Here is a 20,395-nt window from a genome sequence, read left to right as displayed (position 1 = left end):
GACCCAAAAGAAACTTAAAATAAATAAAAATCAAAGAATGTGCATTTACAATACTTTTAAATTTATTTCTCTTCTTCTCTCCGACCTCATTTCGGGATTTGAATCACATTCTCCAAACTCATGAAAATCTGAAGCTCAAATCTTCAACGTTAGTTCAGACCCCCAATTTGAAGTACAAACATAAACCTCACCTGAGATCCCTAAGTTGTTGAAACTCGCTTCTCGAACTAACAATTTCGGGCGAATTTCGTACCGCTCGGGTGAGTCTTCTTCAAATTCGCTCGAGTTTTGACCCATTATTTCTACTTCAAACCTAACTCTTTAATCAAACTAAGGGTAATTTTGTACTTTCGCGTCCTTTCCTACGAGAAGTAAAAAGAAACCTCAGATTCTGTCCAGTGTCGACACCTGACAGTCTCCCCACTGGGCATCTGTTCCAGAAAACTTGTTTCAGAAAGTTGACGTCCGAATGGCGATCTCCACCACCACCGCCAGATTTGGAAGAAGGCGTTGGGTTGGACAAAGGACATGGCGGAATCGGTTCCCCTTCAGATTCTCTTCCCGACGACTTTTTCGTCTCACCATCCTATGCCTCGCTTTCGTCGCTATTCTGCCTCCCATTTTCTTCCATTTCAAGCTCAAGCGCTTTCAGCAGGTACCCTTCTCGCTCTCTGCTCTCTACCCTGTAATTCAATTCGTCTCTCTTGGATTCACGCCCCGGGAAGAACTCCAACCATCAATTTTAGGCTGTTTTTACAATGGGTAGCTCGTATTTTGTTGTTAATAACACGTTTGTTGCTTAATTGTATCTTCCTTCTCTGTGCAGATGCAACAGAGGAAGTGCAAATGGCTAAAGGATCCACCCCTTATGTGTGCTCATGGGGGCGACTCATCTAAGGCATTTCCCAACACTGTATGATGAGTCCTCTAATCTCTTTATTGTCTTGGAACTATATGTGGCCTTAAATTTAATCTAATTATAGGTTACTTTCCTTGTTTTGTAGAAGGAGGAATGTTTTCTCATTAAATTAAAGTATCGAATCATCTCTGGTCGCTCTTTGTGGCTCTTTGTTGATTATGTTCTTATTCTATACTCCTCTACTTCCAACAGATGGATGCATATACCATAGCTCTTGGTTCTCAAGCCAACTGCATTGAAGTTGATGTTTCTCGTTCTTCAGATGGAGTCTTATTTGCGCTTCATGACAGGTATTTATCACATCTGTGCACAGGCGATGCCCAATCACCTTGTCAATTTTCTTCTTCTCTTGCACTGTAATGGAGATTAGATTATCTAGATAGTTCTAGCATTGGGTTGTGGTCAAGGTGAATGCCATGTTGAAATATTCTGTGGATTGAGCTGATATGCCATAATAGTGGGGATATTGACTGAGAAATTGCTGTGAAACCAATGGTATTTAGATATTAAATAACTAATTAGCATTCACTCAGTTCTTTTACCGTTTTCTGAAGGAGGAAACTGAGATTTTATTGATATAATGAAAAATACAAAAGGGAAGGAAAGACCTTCCAACCAGCTATAGGTGGATTAAAAAAAATTCTCCACATTGAAATGAGATTAGCACTCAGTTCTTCTATCAAACTTTACGATCTTGTATTATCATATTAAGAATCTCTTGAAGATATTTGGAGGTTTGATTATCACCTGACAGGCAGGGACTTGCAGAGGATAACTGGATCAAATACGTCTAAAGTTGGAAATTTGAGCATGAAAGAGGTGAGTGCGGATTCTGCTGTCTTGATATCTATATTAAGCAACTATTTGAGTGGGGTGCATGGAGGAGTTTGCTTTTATTATGAAGTTCTCACTGTGTATACATATATATATTTGACAAAGGACAAAATGTTTCATTTATAAGGTGAAAAGTTACAAGTAAAAGTGTAGGTCTCCTAAGAGGAGCTTATTGAAAGGTACCCAATTTCAGTTGATTGCAATGGGAGAATAAGTTCAAAAAGGTACCCCAGTAGGTAATATATGTCCATGCTTTCCACAAGCACTGTGGGAAACCCTTTGCGTGGACATGTTCTCATTTCCAATACTCAATATAGATTGTGGCAAATAAGACTATGTAGTCTCCAGTGAACCGCTTCTGGGGTTGGGAAATACCAGTAGCTGGTAGGGAGGATTGGATGAGAGGGAAATAGGGTTGATTCATTAAATTATTTTATTATGTTATTGGAGCTTGTTATTATGTTCCATCACTATCACAGAGGAATCTTACAGTGTTGGTCGAGTTCATTGCTCAAGTCTAGTGCTCTCACTATGAAATGAGAAGAAAAGTGTACTTAGCTTTGGGTAGGCTGAACATGATTATTTTGATTCATACAGATCAACCTCTCTTTTCCTAGCATGTTGTACAGTTTGAACCCAATATTCCTAGTTGCATTCTAATGTGTGCTTACATATTCAATTTGAAGAACTAATAAAACCATGTGTTAACGTTCTGAGGGTATCATTTTCCATGTAGTATTATGGTTATCTAGCGTAAATCCTTCGGGTGTACATTGATTACAAATATGATTTCCTTCAGATGAGATTTATTTGTGCTTATCCCACTGAACGATTCTTTGTATACTTAAAAATCATTTCTATTCTGTTGTATCTATGCTAAATCATCATACCCTGTTGATATTCAATTTACTTGATCTACTTAGATTGGGAGTATTTAATTTTAACCCCTTTGTCAAGCCAGGGGACTCCACGTTTCCTTGGCCTTTAGGTTATTCTTGTTTGGCCTCCTTTCTAAAGAAATTCTCAATTTCTTATTAAAACAATGTTGATATTCAATTTTTTAAAAAAGTTTTAATAAGATAAATTGAATATTTAGATGATTGAATATTTGCTGATGACCAGTGCTAAATATAAATAAATTGGATCTGACTGAGCATATTTTCTCAGATGCTAATAGGATCCATGTAAGGAGAATGTTTTAGCTCGTTTCAAAAACTTTATGCTGCCTTTGACAACTGCCTACTGGGATAGTGCTCCTGGTGCTTGACATCTAAATCTTAGAAGAAACATGATTATAATTACAAGTGGTTAAGTGGTTAAGTGCTTGTCTATAGAAGAGAAATTCCTTGGAGGTTACCTATACGTATATTTTTTAACAAGAAACAAAAATTTTCATTGAAATAAATGAAAAGAAACAAAATATTCAAAGAGGGATGTATAGGAGCTAATTATTTCTATTTCTTACTTTTGGAGCTCTCTCCATCATGATTTTTGTGATTATAGTCTTTCTTGTATTTGCTCCAACTGGGGAGGGTTGAATCCTTTCACTTGTTGGTCAGCGGCTCCTTTATTTTTCATTCTTTCACTGAAATGCTTTTTTCTTATCAAATTTTATGTATGAGGATATTTCTTTTATTGTTCTTTTCTAACATTATTCAGTAGTTTGTGGTTGTAGATAAAAGATATTGGTGTTTTTTATAAACGCACTCATAAATTGCTGGATTTCAACATTCCTACAGTTGAAGAAGCTTTGGTGGTATGCTTTCAGATATATGCTCTCTTAATATTTCCTGAATGCTTTAAGTACCATTAAACACCTTCTGATCCTGCCTGCCAAATTCCAGTCTGATATTTCGTAGTTTATTCTTTGAAAGACTCCCATTTTCAATTGACTATCATTCTCTTGTATTTTGCACAGTTAGTATCAAAATCAGTTCAGCAAGTGATATTAGACGCAAAGGTTGGTCCGCCGTCATATGAAAATGGGCTTGCAAAAGACATCATTTCTGTTGTGAGTTTTTCCCTTTCTCATTTGTCTGCACAATTTTCTACTAAAGAAGACATTATCTAAATATGTTAATCTATGTTCTTGTTTTTGTGGAGTATTCATAAAATGTAAGGTTCTTGTTGAGGCTTTGATCTTTACTAGAATAGTTTATAGTACAGGCAATTTTAGAATTAACTGCATACCTAGCAGTTGCAAGAGGGGGAAGCTCTCAGTTTGTGATAGAACCCGGACTGTAGCTTGGTTAAGAGTAGTGCGGCACTGAACTTCCTTTACAAGAGGAGACTAGTGTGTGTTAATATGTATACATGTTTCATCAAACACTGGAGGGGTGTTTTTTACGATTTTTCTGGAGCCATTTCAAAGCATAAGATCATCGACCCTTTCACTCTTGGAAGAAGAAATGGTGGGGGTGGTGGCTTTCTAATAAATGAAGGTGCTGCTAGAAAACTAGCTTTCATCCCCCATGCGATAGTGTGCATTCATGCACGCAATTAGTAGCTAAGGAAAGAGATTGAAATGGAGAGTGCAGGTTATGTTTTTGATACGTCATAAATGGTGTTAGTCACTGGAAGATCAAATAAGGTATGGTGGAGAGTATTACAAGGTATGGATTGTACTCAGTCATTTCGTGAGAATTTAGTTTAGCAACTGGCATCTACAGTGGTCGGTGTGAATTTCGGGAGTTACTGGTGGATGTCAGTGTCGATCAATGATGAAATTCAAAGATGGTGGCAGAAACTGGCTTCAAGAGACTATATGGACTGTGCTTGCCCTGTGTCTTTGGTTAGAAGCATTAAGAGGAGGTGTTTTTGTTTTGTTTTGTTTTTCTTTTTTTTTTTTTTTTTGAGTAGTTAGAAGCCTGGAGTTCCGCTGGAGGCATGATTTTTATGTGCAATTTCCGTTCTCTATCTATTCAAGAAGTGGTGGATGGATGGGTCGTACTCTTATTCTATTCAGTTCTTCAATCAAGACTGCCAAACCTTTGAGGTTTATGACCATCCAAATGAGATGGTTTTTTAGTAGAATTGCGTGATTTTTTTTGTCTTTCTGGGCTATTTTGGTGCTTGTTTAAAGCTAACATCGAGAGGCTGATAGAAAGTTTACTGTGAGCTGATGTAAGGGAGAGGGTGGTTCTCATTAATCCAGTTTGGAGTTCGAGTCGAGATTATGTTGGAGAACTGGGAATTTTTAGGCAAAGGAGCACTGCTCTCATTTCCAAGTGATTCAGCATCCTTTCTAAAGTCTCTGGGACCAGATTATTGTGATATGGGGACTGGGATTACTGTCACCCAGGAGGTTGGACGTTAATAGTTAATACAGTCAGGTTTGGCCCTATAGGCAGATTTTTTGGATCTATGTTGTCTCGAAGCTTTAGTGTCGTGCTATCTTAATAACCCCTCTTTAGGTCCGCTTATCTAAATATTTACCCTACGATTTCCTTTCTGCTTTTGTTCAACAACAATTGAGGCTCTTCTTCTAATTCTTCTTTTTGGGTAACTTCTTTTGTTGTGGCCTTTGTCCTGCTGTAGCCTTCTTGTATTTTTTTTTTTTTTTTTTTTCATTTGTCTGGTTTTCAAAAGGAAGGAACAAAAGTGATCAAGTGTGCAACTTTATTGTATCGAGGGAAACTGCATTGTTTTTCCTCTCTTTTGTTTAATTTTTAGGTCCATATATCTAATAATTTCTTACGGAACAGTCAGAACTCTTTCTTTTAGTTTTCTTGTTTCTGAGTAACCTCTTTTGTTGGTGGAGCTATTGTCTTTTCTAGCCTTGTACTTTCCATGAAAAAAAAGAAATAAAAGAAAAAAAGAAGCAACGACAAAAGAGTTGTTGTTTTCCTTGCTTTCCTTGCCATTTGTTTGATTTAGGCTTATTATGTAGTTTCTTCATATCTTGTAGCCTAACGGTTGTTCATTTCAGGTTGAGAAGACACAATGTAAGAATTGTCTTGTATGGGCCAAAAGTGATAGCTTAGCAAGGGACATAATCAGGTTATCGCCGGATATTAAGGTGAGTAAAAACTGCTTTTAGTGTTACAAGATCTCTTTCTGCAATGTCTCACCCCTTTGGGGGTTTGTATCTTTGAACAATTTTTGTTCCAGATCTCTTTCTGTAATGTCCAGTTATGGAGTATTTTGTATGATTAGAAAAAAGTCCCAAGACTACAGGATTATAGCAAAACTGACAAAACTTAAGAAATAACAACGAAAGAATAATTAGAAAATAATCTTGATCAAGAGCACCAAGCAAAATTCTGTCTATCGAACCAATCACACAATCTTTCTTCAAAATCTCCTTGATTTCTTTCTAACCGAAAAATCGCTTTGACCACATTGATTCATAATAATCTTCCTTTATTTTTCAGCGTCACTCCAGTTAACAGTTGAAATGTTTCCTTTGACCCTTTAAACCTCTTCCACATTCAGTTAAGATCATCGAAATGTGTTTCATTCGGTTCGTAATATCTTTCCATCTGATACTGGCTCAGCTAAAAGCAGTGACTTGATGTAATTGGTTTGTTTTTTAATTGATCTACTCCAAAATTCTTTTACATGTGTCAGAGAGTTCCCCTAGATTTCGTCAATTGCTCATTTATAAGTAGAGGATTCGGCGTAACTTATCGAGATACGAGACGCATGCTGTTTTTGTTGCAGGTAGGGTATATTGTTATGAATGACCCATCTACAGGGGAAAGAAGCAACTTGCTGAGAATGAAAGGTGCCAAGGTGGTTGGTGTGTATCATCCATTGATTGACGAAAAACTTATGAGCACACTGCACAGGTATGCCTCCCATTTGGTGCTCGACTTTGTGCTATCGAATCAAGTTGTTGACACTTTTTGTTGATCAGGAGGGACAAAAAGGCGTATGCCTGGACAGTCGATGATATCGATTCGATGAAGAGAATGTTAGTCGAGGCAGTCGATGGTGTCGTTACCAGCAACCCGACGTTACTTAGGAGTGTAATGCAAGATATCAGAACTACATGCCTGGAGGATGGTTTTTCATTGTCATCATGATACTGATTGATATGCATTTATGAAAGTACTTCAACTTTCCAACTCCAACGCAAGCTATTCTTTATCTATCTTCTGTCAAAGATATTGATTTGTCCCTAACAAATTCTTCCATTTTTATGTATTTTTTAAGTACAATGTATGGGATGAATATTTGGAGGAGATAGATGTCTTAACCAATTGAGTTATGTTCTGGTTGATTTATTATTATTATTTTTCTTGATGTATGAGATTACAGGGTCTTTGATGAATCAAAGCCATTAAATGGATAAAAAGCTCACAAATTTCAATTTATGGATTTGTTTGTCACTCTTCAACATAAATGAATGCTGAAGGATGAATCTGTGATATGACTAAGTAAAATATATTCATACAATCACCAAGTAAATTGAAGAATCTGTTGACCGTTTACTCCAAAGTTTTCATTTAAAGTTCAAAATCTTTCATCTTCGACACTAAATATTGTAGGGTCAGATAGCTGTCTCGTAAAATTAGTTGAAGTGCGTTCAAACTGACTTGAACACTCACATATATCAAAAAAAAAAAAAAAAATTCTTTCATCTCAATTTATATCTTTCTAATAATAATAATAATCTCAAGTTATAATCTGAATTTCTAAATTTTCAGAGTTTGTGTTTTTTTTAGTACAACATGTAGGGATGAGAGATCGAACTCACAATCTCTTAGTTGGAGAAATATGTCAATTATTATTGAGCTATGCTCGCTTTGACCTCAGAGTTGTGTTCAATGGATCCTTAAATTTGTGAGACATTTTTAAAATTTTAGAGTCTCAAGAAACACAACATTGAAAGTTTAGCAATTTGGAGACTTATTAGACAATCCTTCGAGTTGAGGACCAAACTCATAATTTAACTACCGAAAAGAAAACTCTGATAGGTAATCTAAAGAGTATCTTTAGTGTATTTAATACAACAAATATCAAGTGTTGGAAAGGTTATGTTATTCTCAGGACAAAATTAGGTGAGATTACAAAAATATCTTGTAATCTTATTATAGAAAATTATTAGAAAAAAAAAATATGAAAAGATAAGGTAGGAGAAGAGGGTCACAAATATACCCCAAGAGGTGTTTTTTCCTTTTTTTTTTCTCTTTTTTTTAATAAATTAATAATGACCTAGGGTTGTTGAAATTTTATAATTCACAATGAAAAGAAAGAGTAATTAAAAAATGTGAAAGAATTCATATTATTATCTTCTGTATATGGACATGCCAAACTGCAATGTTCAACCCAAGGACAAAAAGGGAAAAAAAATTAGTAAGGATTGACTATTGAAAGCATATACCCAAAGATCTCATTGTCTTCTTCTCTCCCTCTCTACCTTTTAAATGCCAAACTGACAAAAGGCTCTTTTGCACAACTCATGCCCTTCAACTTAGGAAATTAATATAAATTTGAATGTTCTGTTGCTTGCATCTCTTCTTTTTTAATACAAAATAGGTAAAATTACGAATTTAATCATTAAATTTTTAAATTTTGTGCCTAGCAAGTTCTTGAACTTTCGGAGTTCTGCTAAATAAGTTGTTGAAATTTAAAAAGTGTCTAATATGTTACTGAACTTTAATTCTATTAGACAAAATTGAAACGGTGTCTAATAGATTAAGGATCTATTAGATACAAAGTTGCAAATTTAGGGCTTATTAGATATTTTTTTAAATTTAAATGACATATTAAACATGATTTGGAAAGTTCTGAATCTATTAGATACATGTGTGGCTCTAGTTGACTTGAGATTTAAAGTTTAGAGACGTATAGCTAAAAAATATATTTGTGTTCTCTAAAAAGAGTTTAAATTCTATTATGGTTCTAGATTTTCGTACTTATCTTAACTTAGTCATTGTATTCTCGAAGCGTTGCATATCAGTTGTTTTTAAACATTATATAAAGATTGAAATTTTATATAGCATCACATGGGTTTAACAGGGTGTATTATTTTTTATATTGAGCTATGTAAGAACAAAATTCAATGGAAAAAAGAGAATAAAGAAACCAAAACATCTGTAAAGGCCAACCAAGCAAAGCAAGCTCTGGTTTAGAAATTTCTTTTTTTTTTTTTTTCTTGCTGTCATTTGTTAAAAAAATGGACAAATTCTTCAATTGCACTTCCTTGAAATATTTAGCAAGACCCTAAAAAAAATATTCAACAATCTCAAATATTATAGATTTAGATGTTCAAAGGAGAAAGAAAGCATGTTTATCTGCAATGCCCAATGGCTTTGTTTTCCATTATAATATTATATGGCGACGAGGAAAATCGTTTACTTAAACCCTTACTTAGCCTCCTCGTCTGCATTGAATTCTTTCTCAAGTGTTTTTCAATTCCACCTAACTTCCTTCCCTATTTGGCCCTTTCAGATCTTTTTAGTGCCCCTTCGCCGCATACCTTCTTCTATATTATTCTCATTTCTCACTTTCGTAGCTACTTGTACTGTTTTCTTTCTCATTTGGGCTCGATTCATCTCATACATATCCAGATTTGTGCTTATTTTCATCTGGGGTTTCTCTATACTTGCATTTTTTTTGCACTAATGGCTCCATTTTTCTTTCTTTGAGGTCTTGTATCACATTGTAGTTTCTCTCCTCTTGGTTCTCCTGGATCTGGGTGTTGCTGATTTGAGTTTATTGTGGTGAAGTTTTGTTTTCTGGCTTCTGGGTCTTTTGCACAACTTGAAATTAGTTTTGGGTTTGTGAGATCTAGTCCATTGGGGGGTTTTTGAGTGATTTTTGAATATGGCTTATGACCATTTGGATCCATCTAGAGAATATCCTGATGCTTCTGGACCAGGTCCAGTTTCAAGGCCTGCACCAGAACTGAAGGTGTATCAGTTCTTTGTTTTCTGTATTCCTATCCTTTGCACTTTCATTCTCCTATTCCTTTTCTACCTTCTTTATCTTCGTCGCCGAAGGGCTGATTGGGCTTCCATTAGAATGCGAACTTCTCCGCTCAACAACAATGATATCTCTACAGTATGCTTCTTCTTGCTTTGCTTTCCCTGTGCTTTTTACAGTCTGCAGAATGATTTGTGTTTGTGTTTGTGTTTTGATTTTATTTTCAATTAGGTTGGATCTTTGAACTCGAGTTGCATACTTGCATCTATACTCTCTAAAGTGTCCCTACAATGTCTAGTTGGTCTTTAAACTCTCATGTTTTAACAGGCCTCTAAATTTAAAGAAAATGTCCATTAAATTCATAACCTTTCAATTTTGTGTTTAATGGATCATTTTAACTTTAAAAATTATCTAATACACCCAAGATATATTATACACACAAAACTGAATGTTTAAGAACTTCTTAAATACAAAATTAAATCTTTAGAGGTTACTTAGTTGCTTCAGGCCTTTTAACTTTCAATTTTGTATCCAATAAGTCGTTAAACTTTAGTTTTTAAACTCTTATTTTTTGTGTTTAATAGGCCTCTAAGTTTTAGAAGAATGTCTAGTAAGTTAATAACCCTTCAATTTTGTGTTTAACACGTCATTTTAACTTTTAAAAGTTTCTAATACCCCAAAGATATATTAAACACAAAACTGAATGTTTAGAAACTTCTTAATACAAAATTGAACTTTCAGAGGTTACTTCGTTGCTTCGGGCCTCTAAACTTTCAATTTTGTATCTAAAAAGTTTTTTACGAAACCAAACTTATGATTTAACCATTTAATTATTGATGATGTTGAACTTTCCTTTATTCTTGTGGATCAGGAGTCTGAAGCTGGGCTGAAGAAGGAATTCAGGGAGATGCTGCCCATTATTGTGTACAATGAGACATTCTCTGTCACCGACACGCAGTGAGTGGATTTTTCTTCTGTTTGATTTCTGTCTTTGACAAAAATTTATATTTAAAAGACATCACAGTTTTCTGGTAAATTTGTTATGTGAATTCAGGACTGGCTAGAGGCTTAGTCTCTTGCCAAGTTCATTCAATTCTTCTCTTACGATGTCGGTTTCAAGGATTTTTGTAATTATTTATTAGTTTTTGTTATTTTGGATCGGAGCCTTTTTCTTTACCTAGTTCTATATTACTTGATTCATTTTGCTGCTGTCCCTTTTTTGTTCTTTTTCTTTTTCTTTTCTTCCTTAATGAAAACTTGGTTTTGGGAATGAATAATGATAATACATTTTGAGACTGTCATCAGCAAGTCGCTTCGGTTTCCCTTTCCCTTCTTTTTTTTCCCTTTTTTTTTGACAATTGTACAAGTTACTATTAATGAATTGTCTCCGTCCCTTGTCCAAAAAAAGACAATTGTACAAGTGGGTTGGAGGAATTCAAATGATTGATGTGTTTTAGGAATACGATCAAAGTCTCAAATTAGCTAGGAAAGAGGAAGATTTATGATATATAAGTGAGGAATAATATCTGATATGAGGTATCAAATATAAGCCAGCATTGGACGAGGTATTTTGGGTGAAATCAAAAGTAAAGTCACGAGGCTCATGCCCAAAGTGGGTGAAATCAAAAGTAAAGTCACGAGGCTCATGCCCAAAGTGGACAATATCATATCTTTAGGAAGACAGGAAGAGGTCGGTTGTCCCTGACTAGATGGAAACTTTATATCCGACTCTACTTTGATTTAGATAAGAATATATGTGTTAATTGGCTCAAGTTGGATGAAGATAGGCTCATCCACAACATAAAGGTCAACTAAATCATGCTCTACTTCAAAGGAAAGTTTGAAGATTAGAAAGAGTGGAATAAGAATTTTGAAAAATGAAAAGAGTTGGGTGTTGATCATCAAATTCAAAGCCAGCCTATGTTTTCTTTTCACAACTCTATTTTCTGCCTGATCTTGAGAGAGCAAATTCTTGTGTGTTTTTTTTTGTTGTTGGCAGATGCTCAGTCTGTTTAGGGGAATACAAAACAGAAGATAAGCTTCAGCGGATACCATCATGTGGGCATGTATTTCACATGGATTGTATTGATCACTGGCTTTCCAACCATGCTACTTGCCCACTCTGTCGTCTCTCGGTCCTGTCTCCGTCTAAACCACCACATATTCAGGTCGACATCGGACTCAGATCGTCCAACGAACGAGAATCCAATCAAGAATCTCCTCAACAAGGCAATCAAACTCATCAGCAAACAAGGCCTCCGGTGTAAAATCACGGAAGGAGCTTTCGAGGAGAAAGACTCATTCATCGCTGCACTAAAAAAGGACCGATGATATATGCAGCTTTGAATAATTCCTCGAGAGAATACGGCCTGCCCGAGGTAGAAATCGGGACATAGATCGATGTTCCATCAATGTCACCGAGACCCGGGTTTGCAAGCTAGATCAAGTGGCATTTCAAGACTGCAGTAGGAGGGAGGACCAAGACCTTTCAAAGTACTTCCTTCCAACAAACAGATCAGGAAGCACTTCTTGTTCTTGCCATCACCAATTAGAAACATGCTGCACTGCTCTTTGTTGAACTTTCTGGTTCCAATTCTCTGTTTTTGAGCATATTGGGACCACAATGGCATAATAGACCCAAAAAATCCAAATATGTAATCTATGAACTCATAATATATAATATACAAATTGTGATAAGGTTGTATTTGACTATTTGTTGTGTTTTTTGGAGCTGTCTTTGTCAGTACAGATTGCATTTTGGAGGTTTTTATTTTGTTAATATTATTTTTGGAGCATATTTGGAAATTGAGTGCAGTAGTTAACTTGTAGGTGTGACTAACATGTTATAAGAAAAAGAAAAAAAGAAACAAAACAAAATAATGGGTTGAGTCTACCATTAACTTTATGGAGAATATCCAAGAAAAAAAAATTCCTCTTCTACAATTATCCATTTGACTTGAGTTTTGGGTTAGCATAATAAAATTATCCTTTTGACTTGAGGATCAGATTTACAATTTAATGTTTTAAAAGTTTTTTTTTTAGACAAACTTTTAATAACAATGTGAATGTTTTTTAACTATATTTTTAAGATTTCAACGATATGATTCATTTTAATTTTATAAAAATATTTCATTTCAGTAAAAGTAGTAGTTCTTTATTCTGTAGGACAATAATTTGGGGATAAGGTGATTGAACTCTAACTTCGAGGGAGGAGTACATGTCAATTACGATTGAAATTTGTTAATTTTTTTTTGAGACAATGAAATATGCTAATGTTAATAAAAGTAGTAGTATCTATTTTGATTCGTGAATTTTTATAATGTCCATTTTAGTGCCTAACTTTTAAAATATAACAATTTTGATTTTTCTAAACTTTCAAAATAGACATTGATCTATGAACTTAGAGAAATTTTATAGATTTGTATAGAGACTATTGAAAAAACATTTAAGTTAATGTAAGAGTTTTTGTTATTAGTGGGTCAAACGATACTCAATATTTCATAAATGATTATTATGTTAAATATCTACAAATCTAGATTTTCGTATTTAAATTATAATGTTTTTGAACCCATATTGTCCTTAATTAATATTAACTGATTAAGGTGATTTATTTTGTATTTGAATAATTATATTTAATATGTATTCAAATCTTTTCATATTTCATGGACACCCTTTTAAATATCAAGATATTTTCAAGATTTTTCCTACATAAGCTTTAATAAAGATTTAAACTTCTTTCAAATTTAAAATTTTGTTTAAATACCCTAAGATCTTTTAAATTTTAAATTGAAATTTGAAACTTAGATTTCCTATAATTTCTAAACATTCAAAATTTCTAGCTATTCCTGGTTATATAATATATATACCACTTTGAAAGTCATAATACTTCTTTTTCAACCCTTTTCCGACGAACATTATATAACAGTATGATAAATACATACCATCCAATGTTAAAAAAATATTAGGTTATATAACATACACCTTACTGCATTATATCCAAAATATATGCCATATACCTATATGAAACATCTACTCTGTAACAATATAACATACGGAACATATACCCAACATAAACTCCGTAACAACATAACTAGCCTCCACAAAACCGACCCTTCCCTTGCCAGCAACGACCTCTGAAGACCACAACATCCCGAAGATCCATCTGACTATTCGACCGCACAACTCAGATGTGCGGCTATTTCCTCCTCCGGCAACCTCGCAGCAATGACGGTGCAACTCAAGACGACGATGAACGGCGATCTACAGCAACTTGTGATGCCCGAATCAGATCTCCAACCTTCAGCGACGCTCCAAGAATAGCAGCCCACAAACCCATCGATCGACGTCTGTCCACGATCAGCATCAGCCCATAAAAAGATATTGAGGGAGATTGAGCAGATTTAGAGAATTTTTTTTTTTTTTTAAGGTAGGATTGCATGGATCATGCCGAAATAGAGAAAAAAAAAAAAAAAAACCTTTTCCATGAATTTGTGTTTATTTGTTTATTAAATATATATTCCAATGGAACTTCATCCTAAACGGACCAAGTTTAGATAAAAGTGTAAATGGTTAAAATCATTTTTGTAATTAAGATCTTCAAAAAGGGTTAATTGTGTACTTAACCCTTATTATGATTTTAAATGCACCTATAATAGTTTTTATGTTGCAATGTCAAAATACAAGTTTTATCCAACTTTAAAAGTTTTGGACCTCTAAAAAGGTGTCCTAAATTTTTGGAATTGAGTATTATTAAGTTCCTAAACTTGAATAAAAAGAATTTCTGAACTTCTAATTTTTTGTTTATAAACCACTAACTTATTAGACACTTTAAAACTTCAGGACTAAAAGTTCAATAACTTATTAAATACTTTTTTTAATTTTAAGAATCTATTAAGCATTATCCTAAAATTTCAATAACCAAACTTATAATTTAACCTAGTATATATTATTTAAATGGGCAATTACACTTGTAGCAATCTAGTTACAAACATGATAATTTAAAAGAAAAAAAAAAGAACTCAATAACATATCTCAACCTACAGATCTATCAGTGATAAACATCTAACAATATCTCACTGATAAGATTTATCACACATCTATCAGTGTCTATCAACAAATAGACATCTATCATTGATGGGCATTGATAGACCCTACCTAAGGAGACACTAATCAACGTCCATCATTAATAATAGGTGACTGCCTTACAACGTTGCTACGTTTGCAAAATCTTAGAACTCATGCTATATTTACAACTATGTGATGTAAGCCAATGTGAAAGGTATTTGTCATAAATCTGTTTCTTTAAAGATAGGGGCAAGAGGCTATATAGATAGCCTCTCCAACGGCTCTTTTAACCGAAACCTAACTATAGATAACTAACTAACATAACAGTTTGAAAAGAAAGGAAAAGAGTTATAAAGGCTTATAATGCCTACATCACTATGACAAAACTATTTACCACCCATATCGTTTCCCTTGTTTAAAAGAAAGTTTACCTGGTTTTTTTTAAGTACAACAAATTGGGGTAATGGGATTTGAAACTCCGACCTCAAGGAAAGAAATAAATGTCAGTTACCGTTGAACTATGCTCATGTCAGCAAGTATACCTAATTAAAAACAGTGCTTAGCACACTCCATAACACATTTAAAGTATAATTAATACCCGTGTATATTGTTACATCATTTTTGGAAACAGATAGTTCCATCCAAAAAACAACCACTAAGCCCAACCTTCGACACCAACTGGTGTTTTCTGTTTGGCAAAGCAAAATTCTAAGGACATATCCATCACTACAATAATAGTTGAGAGAAGACAAAAGATTACAAAAGGAAAGAACAACAACTCAGTTTAGAAGTTAGAAGTAAGCAGCTTCATGGAGATGGAATCTTTTATGAACACTCACCTTTCCCACTCTAAACTCAATGCTTCACGATCTACCTTATTCGGTTGAACAACCTTTCCCATGCCCTGGTGGCTAGGTCTGGTCAGCTGGTCCCAACCAAGAATGTGCGGCAGGGCAAACTAGGAGAACAGAAAAAAGAGGTAGCAAATGAAAACACCCAAAAGATGACAAACATCTAACATAAAACAGCCATGTAAGTTGTAATCACTCAAATATAAATAATGCGAGTTTAGTTATGCTATGTATACCGGTCTGTGATAGTCTGGGACGTTCTATTTTGGTCTCCGAACTTTGATTTGTTTCAGTTTTGTTGTTAAGTTTCAATATAGGGTTCAATAAAATCTTCGGTCGATAGTTTCCAGATTCAAGACTAGATTCCATATCTAACCAAAACTAAACAAAATTTATACTAGTTCGAAGATTAAAAAACAGAGAATTGGGGAACTATAAGGATTAAAGCAAAATAAATGTAATAGAGTTGATAATTTTTCTTCGGGTTGAAATGAAGGCATAAGGCTTGTAGAGGACACGGTCAAGTAACAACAGTCACAGAAACTCATTTTCTTAACAAGAGAAGAATCTGCTGAGTTCTTGAGGTTTATAATTTTTTTCATCATAGAAGCTCAAGGGATGCAATGGATTGAACTCTGTTCATGGGTATTGTTTCGTTGGTACTTAAAACCATGCAGTAATTTTAAAAATAGTACGAAATACGTACAACGGACTAACGAATACTCAAAAAATGAGGTAAACAGCAAAAGATAGAACGATAAAGCACTATTGTAAAAAGTGGGGGAGTGATAGAACATTAGATCTTCAAAATGCAAAGTCTAGAAGTGCCTAGTTGCCTACTACATTCATATCCATAATATTCAAACCAACTTATGAGTACTCCAACTAATATTATAACATAACTACCTAATCCTACGACATTTGAACCCGAAATTTATTCAACATTTAATAGTTCAAAGCTATGGCTTCCCAAAAGCATCTAAGTTCATAGCTTGCCTTCTATCCCCTAACTCTGCTTCACAAGCTCAAACTGTGATAGGAATGACCCTTTAGGGTAATTAAGGGATATTATTAGGGTATTGAGGGTGCCTTAGTAATTAGATAGGGAAGTTGTTAGGAAGAGTTGTTATAAATAGAATGACAGTGTAAGAATGAAGGTATTGAATTGTATAGTGGTTTAGGCTTGAGTGATATCTCAAGAAGGGAGGGTTCAAGTACCTCTGATACTTGGGTTATTTTGTAGTTTGTATATCCTTTTATCTTTCAATATGGTGGGGGTTCTGTCAAAATGATGATGCTTCACCTAAACACACATCTCATATCAAATATTCACGAGCCAAACGAAAGAAAAAAAGATAAAAAGCTATTTTCATGACTAAAAGATAAATTAGAGATGTTCAATTCATACACTGCAAGCTGTTTTCATCACAGAAAATTCGCCTGCTGTGAAGGGAACACTCAAGAATTCTTTGGTGTTTTGCATGTTATTAACAACATCTGCAGAAAAGGGAAGGATATACATTCAGCTCACTGTGAGTTCTTCTCAGGAATAATGACAACAAATAAGTTGATCAAGAAAAACAGATAAAAAAAAATAGAAAACCAGGCATCATTATAAGGATATGAAAGAATAAACTTGAGCTGCCACCTGGACAGCAATGGATTATTAGAGAATAAGGTCTTATAGATTATAAGAATAAGCTCTATGTTTCAAAGTCCAATCAATAGAGTCATGATTTGCTTTCTCCAACCTCACAACTGCCAAAGGTGCTTGAAATTGCAAGCTTCAACAACCCTCATTCCATATGTAATAGAGGAAACAACAAAGAACAATAAGAGATAGCGACCCATACAAAGAATTCACCCTAGAACAAGAAAGTCATTCTAATTCAATAATATATTAACAAGTCATGCTGCAATTCTAATCTTGCAATGAACGGGCTTCAGCAGTGAATTTTTCTCTTCGAGAGCACATTTTTCTCAAGATGCTTGAATAGACAAGTGAATTTTTGTAAAAATGCCTACCATCTAATGGAAATATTTGCAAAAAGCTGGTAGAGCACATTGAAAGTCACAAATACACTATATTATCAAACTACGTTTGCATCCTTACTCAAAGAGATGAAATAGCCATTGCCATCTGCATGAGACTTAATTGTTAAGCTCTTCCTTACTTGACCAGCAGTACTGCAAGAAATTATTCAACAAAATAAACCAAAATTACTGAATATAAAATATTTAGTTGGGTTCTGTTCATACCATGTCATTATTAAAGCAGCCTGCAAATGGGTAAATTGTATTAAATAGGAATCATATTTCATTCATTGGACTATGCAGCATACAATTTCAAATGCTTCATGGAAATATAGAAATGCGTTAATAGACTGCAACATTAGTTCTATGGAACCAACCTTGAAAGCATTCCAGGGTCATGGAAGAATTCACAAGAGTCTCTGGGACCCAAACTTATTAAAGTACCAATCTCTGTTGCGGACAACGAAAACAACTGCAAGATGTTAACCGAATCAATCAAGAAAGTTTCAGTATGTCTGAGTATGCATGCGTTTTGACTAGAGTCTAGAATAGGTTAACTGGGTTGGGGGAACATTTAGGGGCATAGCAGGTTCAGGAGGTTGATGGAATTTCCAAAAAGGAATCCGAATCTGAAAAGAGAATCCTCTCTTTCAACCTACTCCCACTCCTAGTTAGTGCATGTCATGAAAGTTAATGATATTACAACAGCGTATGTACCTACTGTCCTACACGTGTAATCATGAAAGTTATTGATATTACAATCAAGGGAAACTTCCAGTAAACATCTGGACTATAAATGCAAACAGAGAATGAAAAATGACCTGTTTCTTTGTCCAATCATACTTGCGCTCGCCTATGGCAGGAAAGAACGTCAGCATTACTGAACCACGTCGACTTATTACAAGATTCCCAGACTAGTATATTGCGATCATGCAAAGAATAAAAACAAAATTATTTTTACCTATTAGACAGAAATAAACATAGATAAAAGAAACAGGAATCTTTATATACATCTAATTTAGTGAAAGTTGGCAGACAAGGCATCATAGAGACTCCAGCTTTGCCCTTATATACATTATAAGAAGCATAGACACGGTCACCTGCATTCTTTGTGACTGCAAGATAAAAACAATTTGCAATCAGACACAACAAAGAGACTGACGTCTTAAAAACTTGGAAGAGAAATAAGTTTGATATTGGTGTTGATTTGGCATGCGGATAGAAAGAAATAGGTGTATTTCTAAGGATAAAGGTTCTGATGTCGTTTTCTCTTTCAGCTTCCACAATAAAAGAATTTAGAGACACTCCACTTTTCTGGATTGGTAGCAGTTGGAGAGAATATGTACTTCAGGGATCAATGTTGTTTTTTGAATTGGATTTTTTTCATGAATTTGGATTCTTTATCCAAGCCCTTCATGGAATTTCATCTTTTATTGAAATTACTTCATCTCATACCGCCACACATAAGCCCGCACATACACCCAAACAGGAAATCAAGATAAACCACAGCATATTGCCAGCAGATTAAATTTGGAAATGTATTAGAATTGTCATCGCCAAAAATAGTACCTGTTTGAGTAAAATTCTGTCTAGAATCTGGAATTCCAACTCGAGATGAGAAAGAATGTGACCCAAAAGGATGTCCAACATTACCAGATTTCTTACACACAATTTGTTCAAATAGCTGGTTCCTGTTTCCAAGAAATACAATGTGATTTATTAGTTCAAAATTTAAGTAGGATGGGGAGACTAAAAGGAAAAATTGGTTCAAATCTATGAGAACAAGAACCTATGTCCAAAATCAACCAAAAAATTAATACTGAATGTTGATTGAATGACATGCTTTTCTTAAAAATGAAAAGAACAACTTCCATTAAGTAAATGAAATGAAAAGAAAGGCCCCACAATAAGGGCTAACAAAAAGAAACCAAAAACATATATATATATATATATATATTAAAAAAAAAAAAAAGAAGAACAACAACAACAAAGAGACTACCCCGACTGTTGGTGATCCAGAAAGGGAAATATCATAAAAGAATTTAGAAGCCAACAACTAAGTGGATGCATTTAAGTGAGCATTATCTCACACTCAATCTCAAGATCCCTCTACAACTGTAAAAACTATTCTACTCTCCCCACCCGGATATTCCTATTACTTGAAAGGAAACCAGCCTGCCAAAGAACCTTTTCTTCCTCATTAGAAGGAAAAGCCCAAAAAAACTCTTCCATCAACAGAGGACGCCCTCGATTTGGAACTCGGGATGTCTAAAAAGACCAAAGAAATCAAATACCACATTTGGGCAGAGAAAAGTACAACCAGTCACAAAAAGAAAAGAAAAGATAAAAAAAAAAAAAACTTACAATCTTCGAGAGATGAGAAATGGAGTAAACTTTCCCATCGGAAGATGAAACAAGATGAGTGAAGAAATATTTGAAGGATTGATGAACCAAATGCTCGTCGAAAATATCAGGGGCTATTGAAGCCCTCGAGGCTAGAAAGAGGAGACCGCAGATCCTCGAGACTTGTTTAGGAAAATTTTGCAAAATATAAACTATTTTGTTCGACAAAGTTTTAAAATAATCTAGTTCTAAAAATAAATTACAAAAATAATGTTAGTTTAAAAAAAACTACAAAATAAATGTCATTTAAATAAATAAATTCAAAGTTAAATTAGGTTTTCAAAATTATTGACAAAAATAAGTTAGGTTAAAATAAAAGTCAAAACTCACGTACAATGTCTGCCATTTTCCTGCAAATCTAGTATGTGATTAGGTGGAAGTCGCGTACATTCCTTTTTATTTTTCCACCTTTTTATTT

General features: G+C 34.4%; 3 protein-coding genes across 8 annotated transcripts; 2 read left to right on the top strand and 1 right to left on the bottom strand.

Annotated features, from left to right (window-relative positions):
- Positions 1-93: 93 nt before the first annotated feature.
- On the top strand, positions 94-6,984 carry GDPD4 (PLC-like phosphodiesterases superfamily protein). Its single transcript, XM_022301546.2, has 9 exons — positions 94-655; positions 827-913; positions 1,112-1,209; positions 1,678-1,738; positions 3,429-3,509; positions 3,672-3,764; positions 5,682-5,771; positions 6,416-6,543; positions 6,612-6,984. Exons 1-9 carry the CDS (start codon positions 470-472, stop codon positions 6,778-6,780), a joined length of 993 nt encoding a protein of 330 aa, XP_022157238.2. The 5' UTR covers positions 94-469; the 3' UTR covers positions 6,781-6,984.
- A 1,995-nt stretch (positions 6,985-8,979) lies between these two features.
- On the top strand, positions 8,980-12,337 carry LOC111023985 (RING-H2 finger protein ATL58). The gene is made up of 3 exons (XM_022301533.2): positions 8,980-9,763; positions 10,497-10,582; positions 11,625-12,337. Exons 1-3 carry the CDS (start codon positions 9,527-9,529, stop codon positions 11,890-11,892), a joined length of 591 nt encoding a protein of 196 aa, XP_022157225.1. The 5' UTR covers positions 8,980-9,526; the 3' UTR covers positions 11,893-12,337.
- A 1,157-nt stretch (positions 12,338-13,494) lies between these two features.
- Positions 13,495-20,117, bottom strand: ATWHY2 (WHIRLY 2). Of its 6 annotated transcripts, XR_015788995.1 has the most exons (10): positions 19,574-19,716; positions 19,144-19,265; positions 18,586-18,689; positions 18,396-18,488; positions 17,952-18,046; positions 17,654-17,727; positions 16,949-17,037; positions 16,759-16,843; positions 15,529-15,647; positions 13,495-13,971 (listed from the first exon to the last, which is right to left on the bottom strand). XR_015788995.1 is itself a non-coding variant. In XM_088120070.1 (9 exons), exons 1-9 carry the CDS (start codon positions 19,974-19,976, stop codon positions 13,863-13,865), a joined length of 843 nt encoding a protein of 280 aa, XP_087976196.1. In that variant the 5' UTR covers positions 19,977-20,117; the 3' UTR covers positions 13,495-13,862. The 6 variants fall into 6 exon arrangements, 5 of the variants coding, with proteins under 5 accessions (XP_087976196.1, XP_087976197.1, XP_087976195.1 ...); XM_088120070.1 differs by lacking the exons at positions 16,759-16,843; positions 19,574-19,716 and adding an exon at positions 19,939-20,117; XM_088120071.1 differs by lacking the exons at positions 16,759-16,843; positions 19,574-19,716 and adding an exon at positions 19,762-19,790.
- Positions 20,118-20,395: the final 278 nt, after the last annotated feature.

The sequence above is a fragment of the Momordica charantia genome (assembly GCF_013281855.1).
Source record: "Momordica charantia cultivar OHB3-1 chromosome 11 unlocalized genomic scaffold, Mcharantia_2.0 BLBB01000011.1, whole genome shotgun sequence".
Lineage (NCBI taxonomy): Eukaryota > Viridiplantae > Streptophyta > Magnoliopsida > Cucurbitales > Cucurbitaceae > Momordica > Momordica charantia.
This window is presented reverse-complemented; position numbering and strand designations above follow the sequence as displayed.

Coding starts and splice junctions, on each gene's coding strand:
- GDPD4 (XM_022301546.2), top strand. CDS start 470: ATGGCGATCTCCACCACCACCGCCAGATTTGGAAGAAGGCGTTGGGTT. Junction 1,739..3,428: donor GAAATTTGAGCATGAAAGAG/GTGAGTGCGGAT, acceptor TTGTGGTTGTAG/ATAAAAGATATTGGTGTTTT. Junction 5,772..6,415: donor GGTTATCGCCGGATATTAAG/GTGAGTAAAAAC, acceptor TTTTTGTTGCAG/GTAGGGTATATTGTTATGAA.
- LOC111023985 (XM_022301533.2), top strand. CDS start 9,527: ATGGCTTATGACCATTTGGATCCATCTAGAGAATATCCTGATGCTTCT. Junction 9,764..10,496: donor ACAACAATGATATCTCTACA/GTATGCTTCTTC, acceptor CTTGTGGATCAG/GAGTCTGAAGCTGGGCTGAA. Junction 10,583..11,624: donor TTCTCTGTCACCGACACGCA/GTGAGTGGATTT, acceptor TGTTGTTGGCAG/ATGCTCAGTCTGTTTAGGGG.
- ATWHY2 (XM_088120069.1), bottom strand. CDS start 19,644: ATGCATCCACTTAGTTGTTGGCTTCTAAATTCTTTTATGATATTTCCC. Junction 18,047..18,395: donor ATGATTGGACAAAGAAACAG/GTCATTTTTCAT, acceptor AACATCTTGCAG/TTGTTTTCGTTGTCCGCAAC. Junction 13,972..15,528: donor TTGAGTTTAGAGTGGGAAAG/GTGAGTGTTCAT, acceptor GATCGTGGACAG/ACGTCGATCGATGGGTTTGT.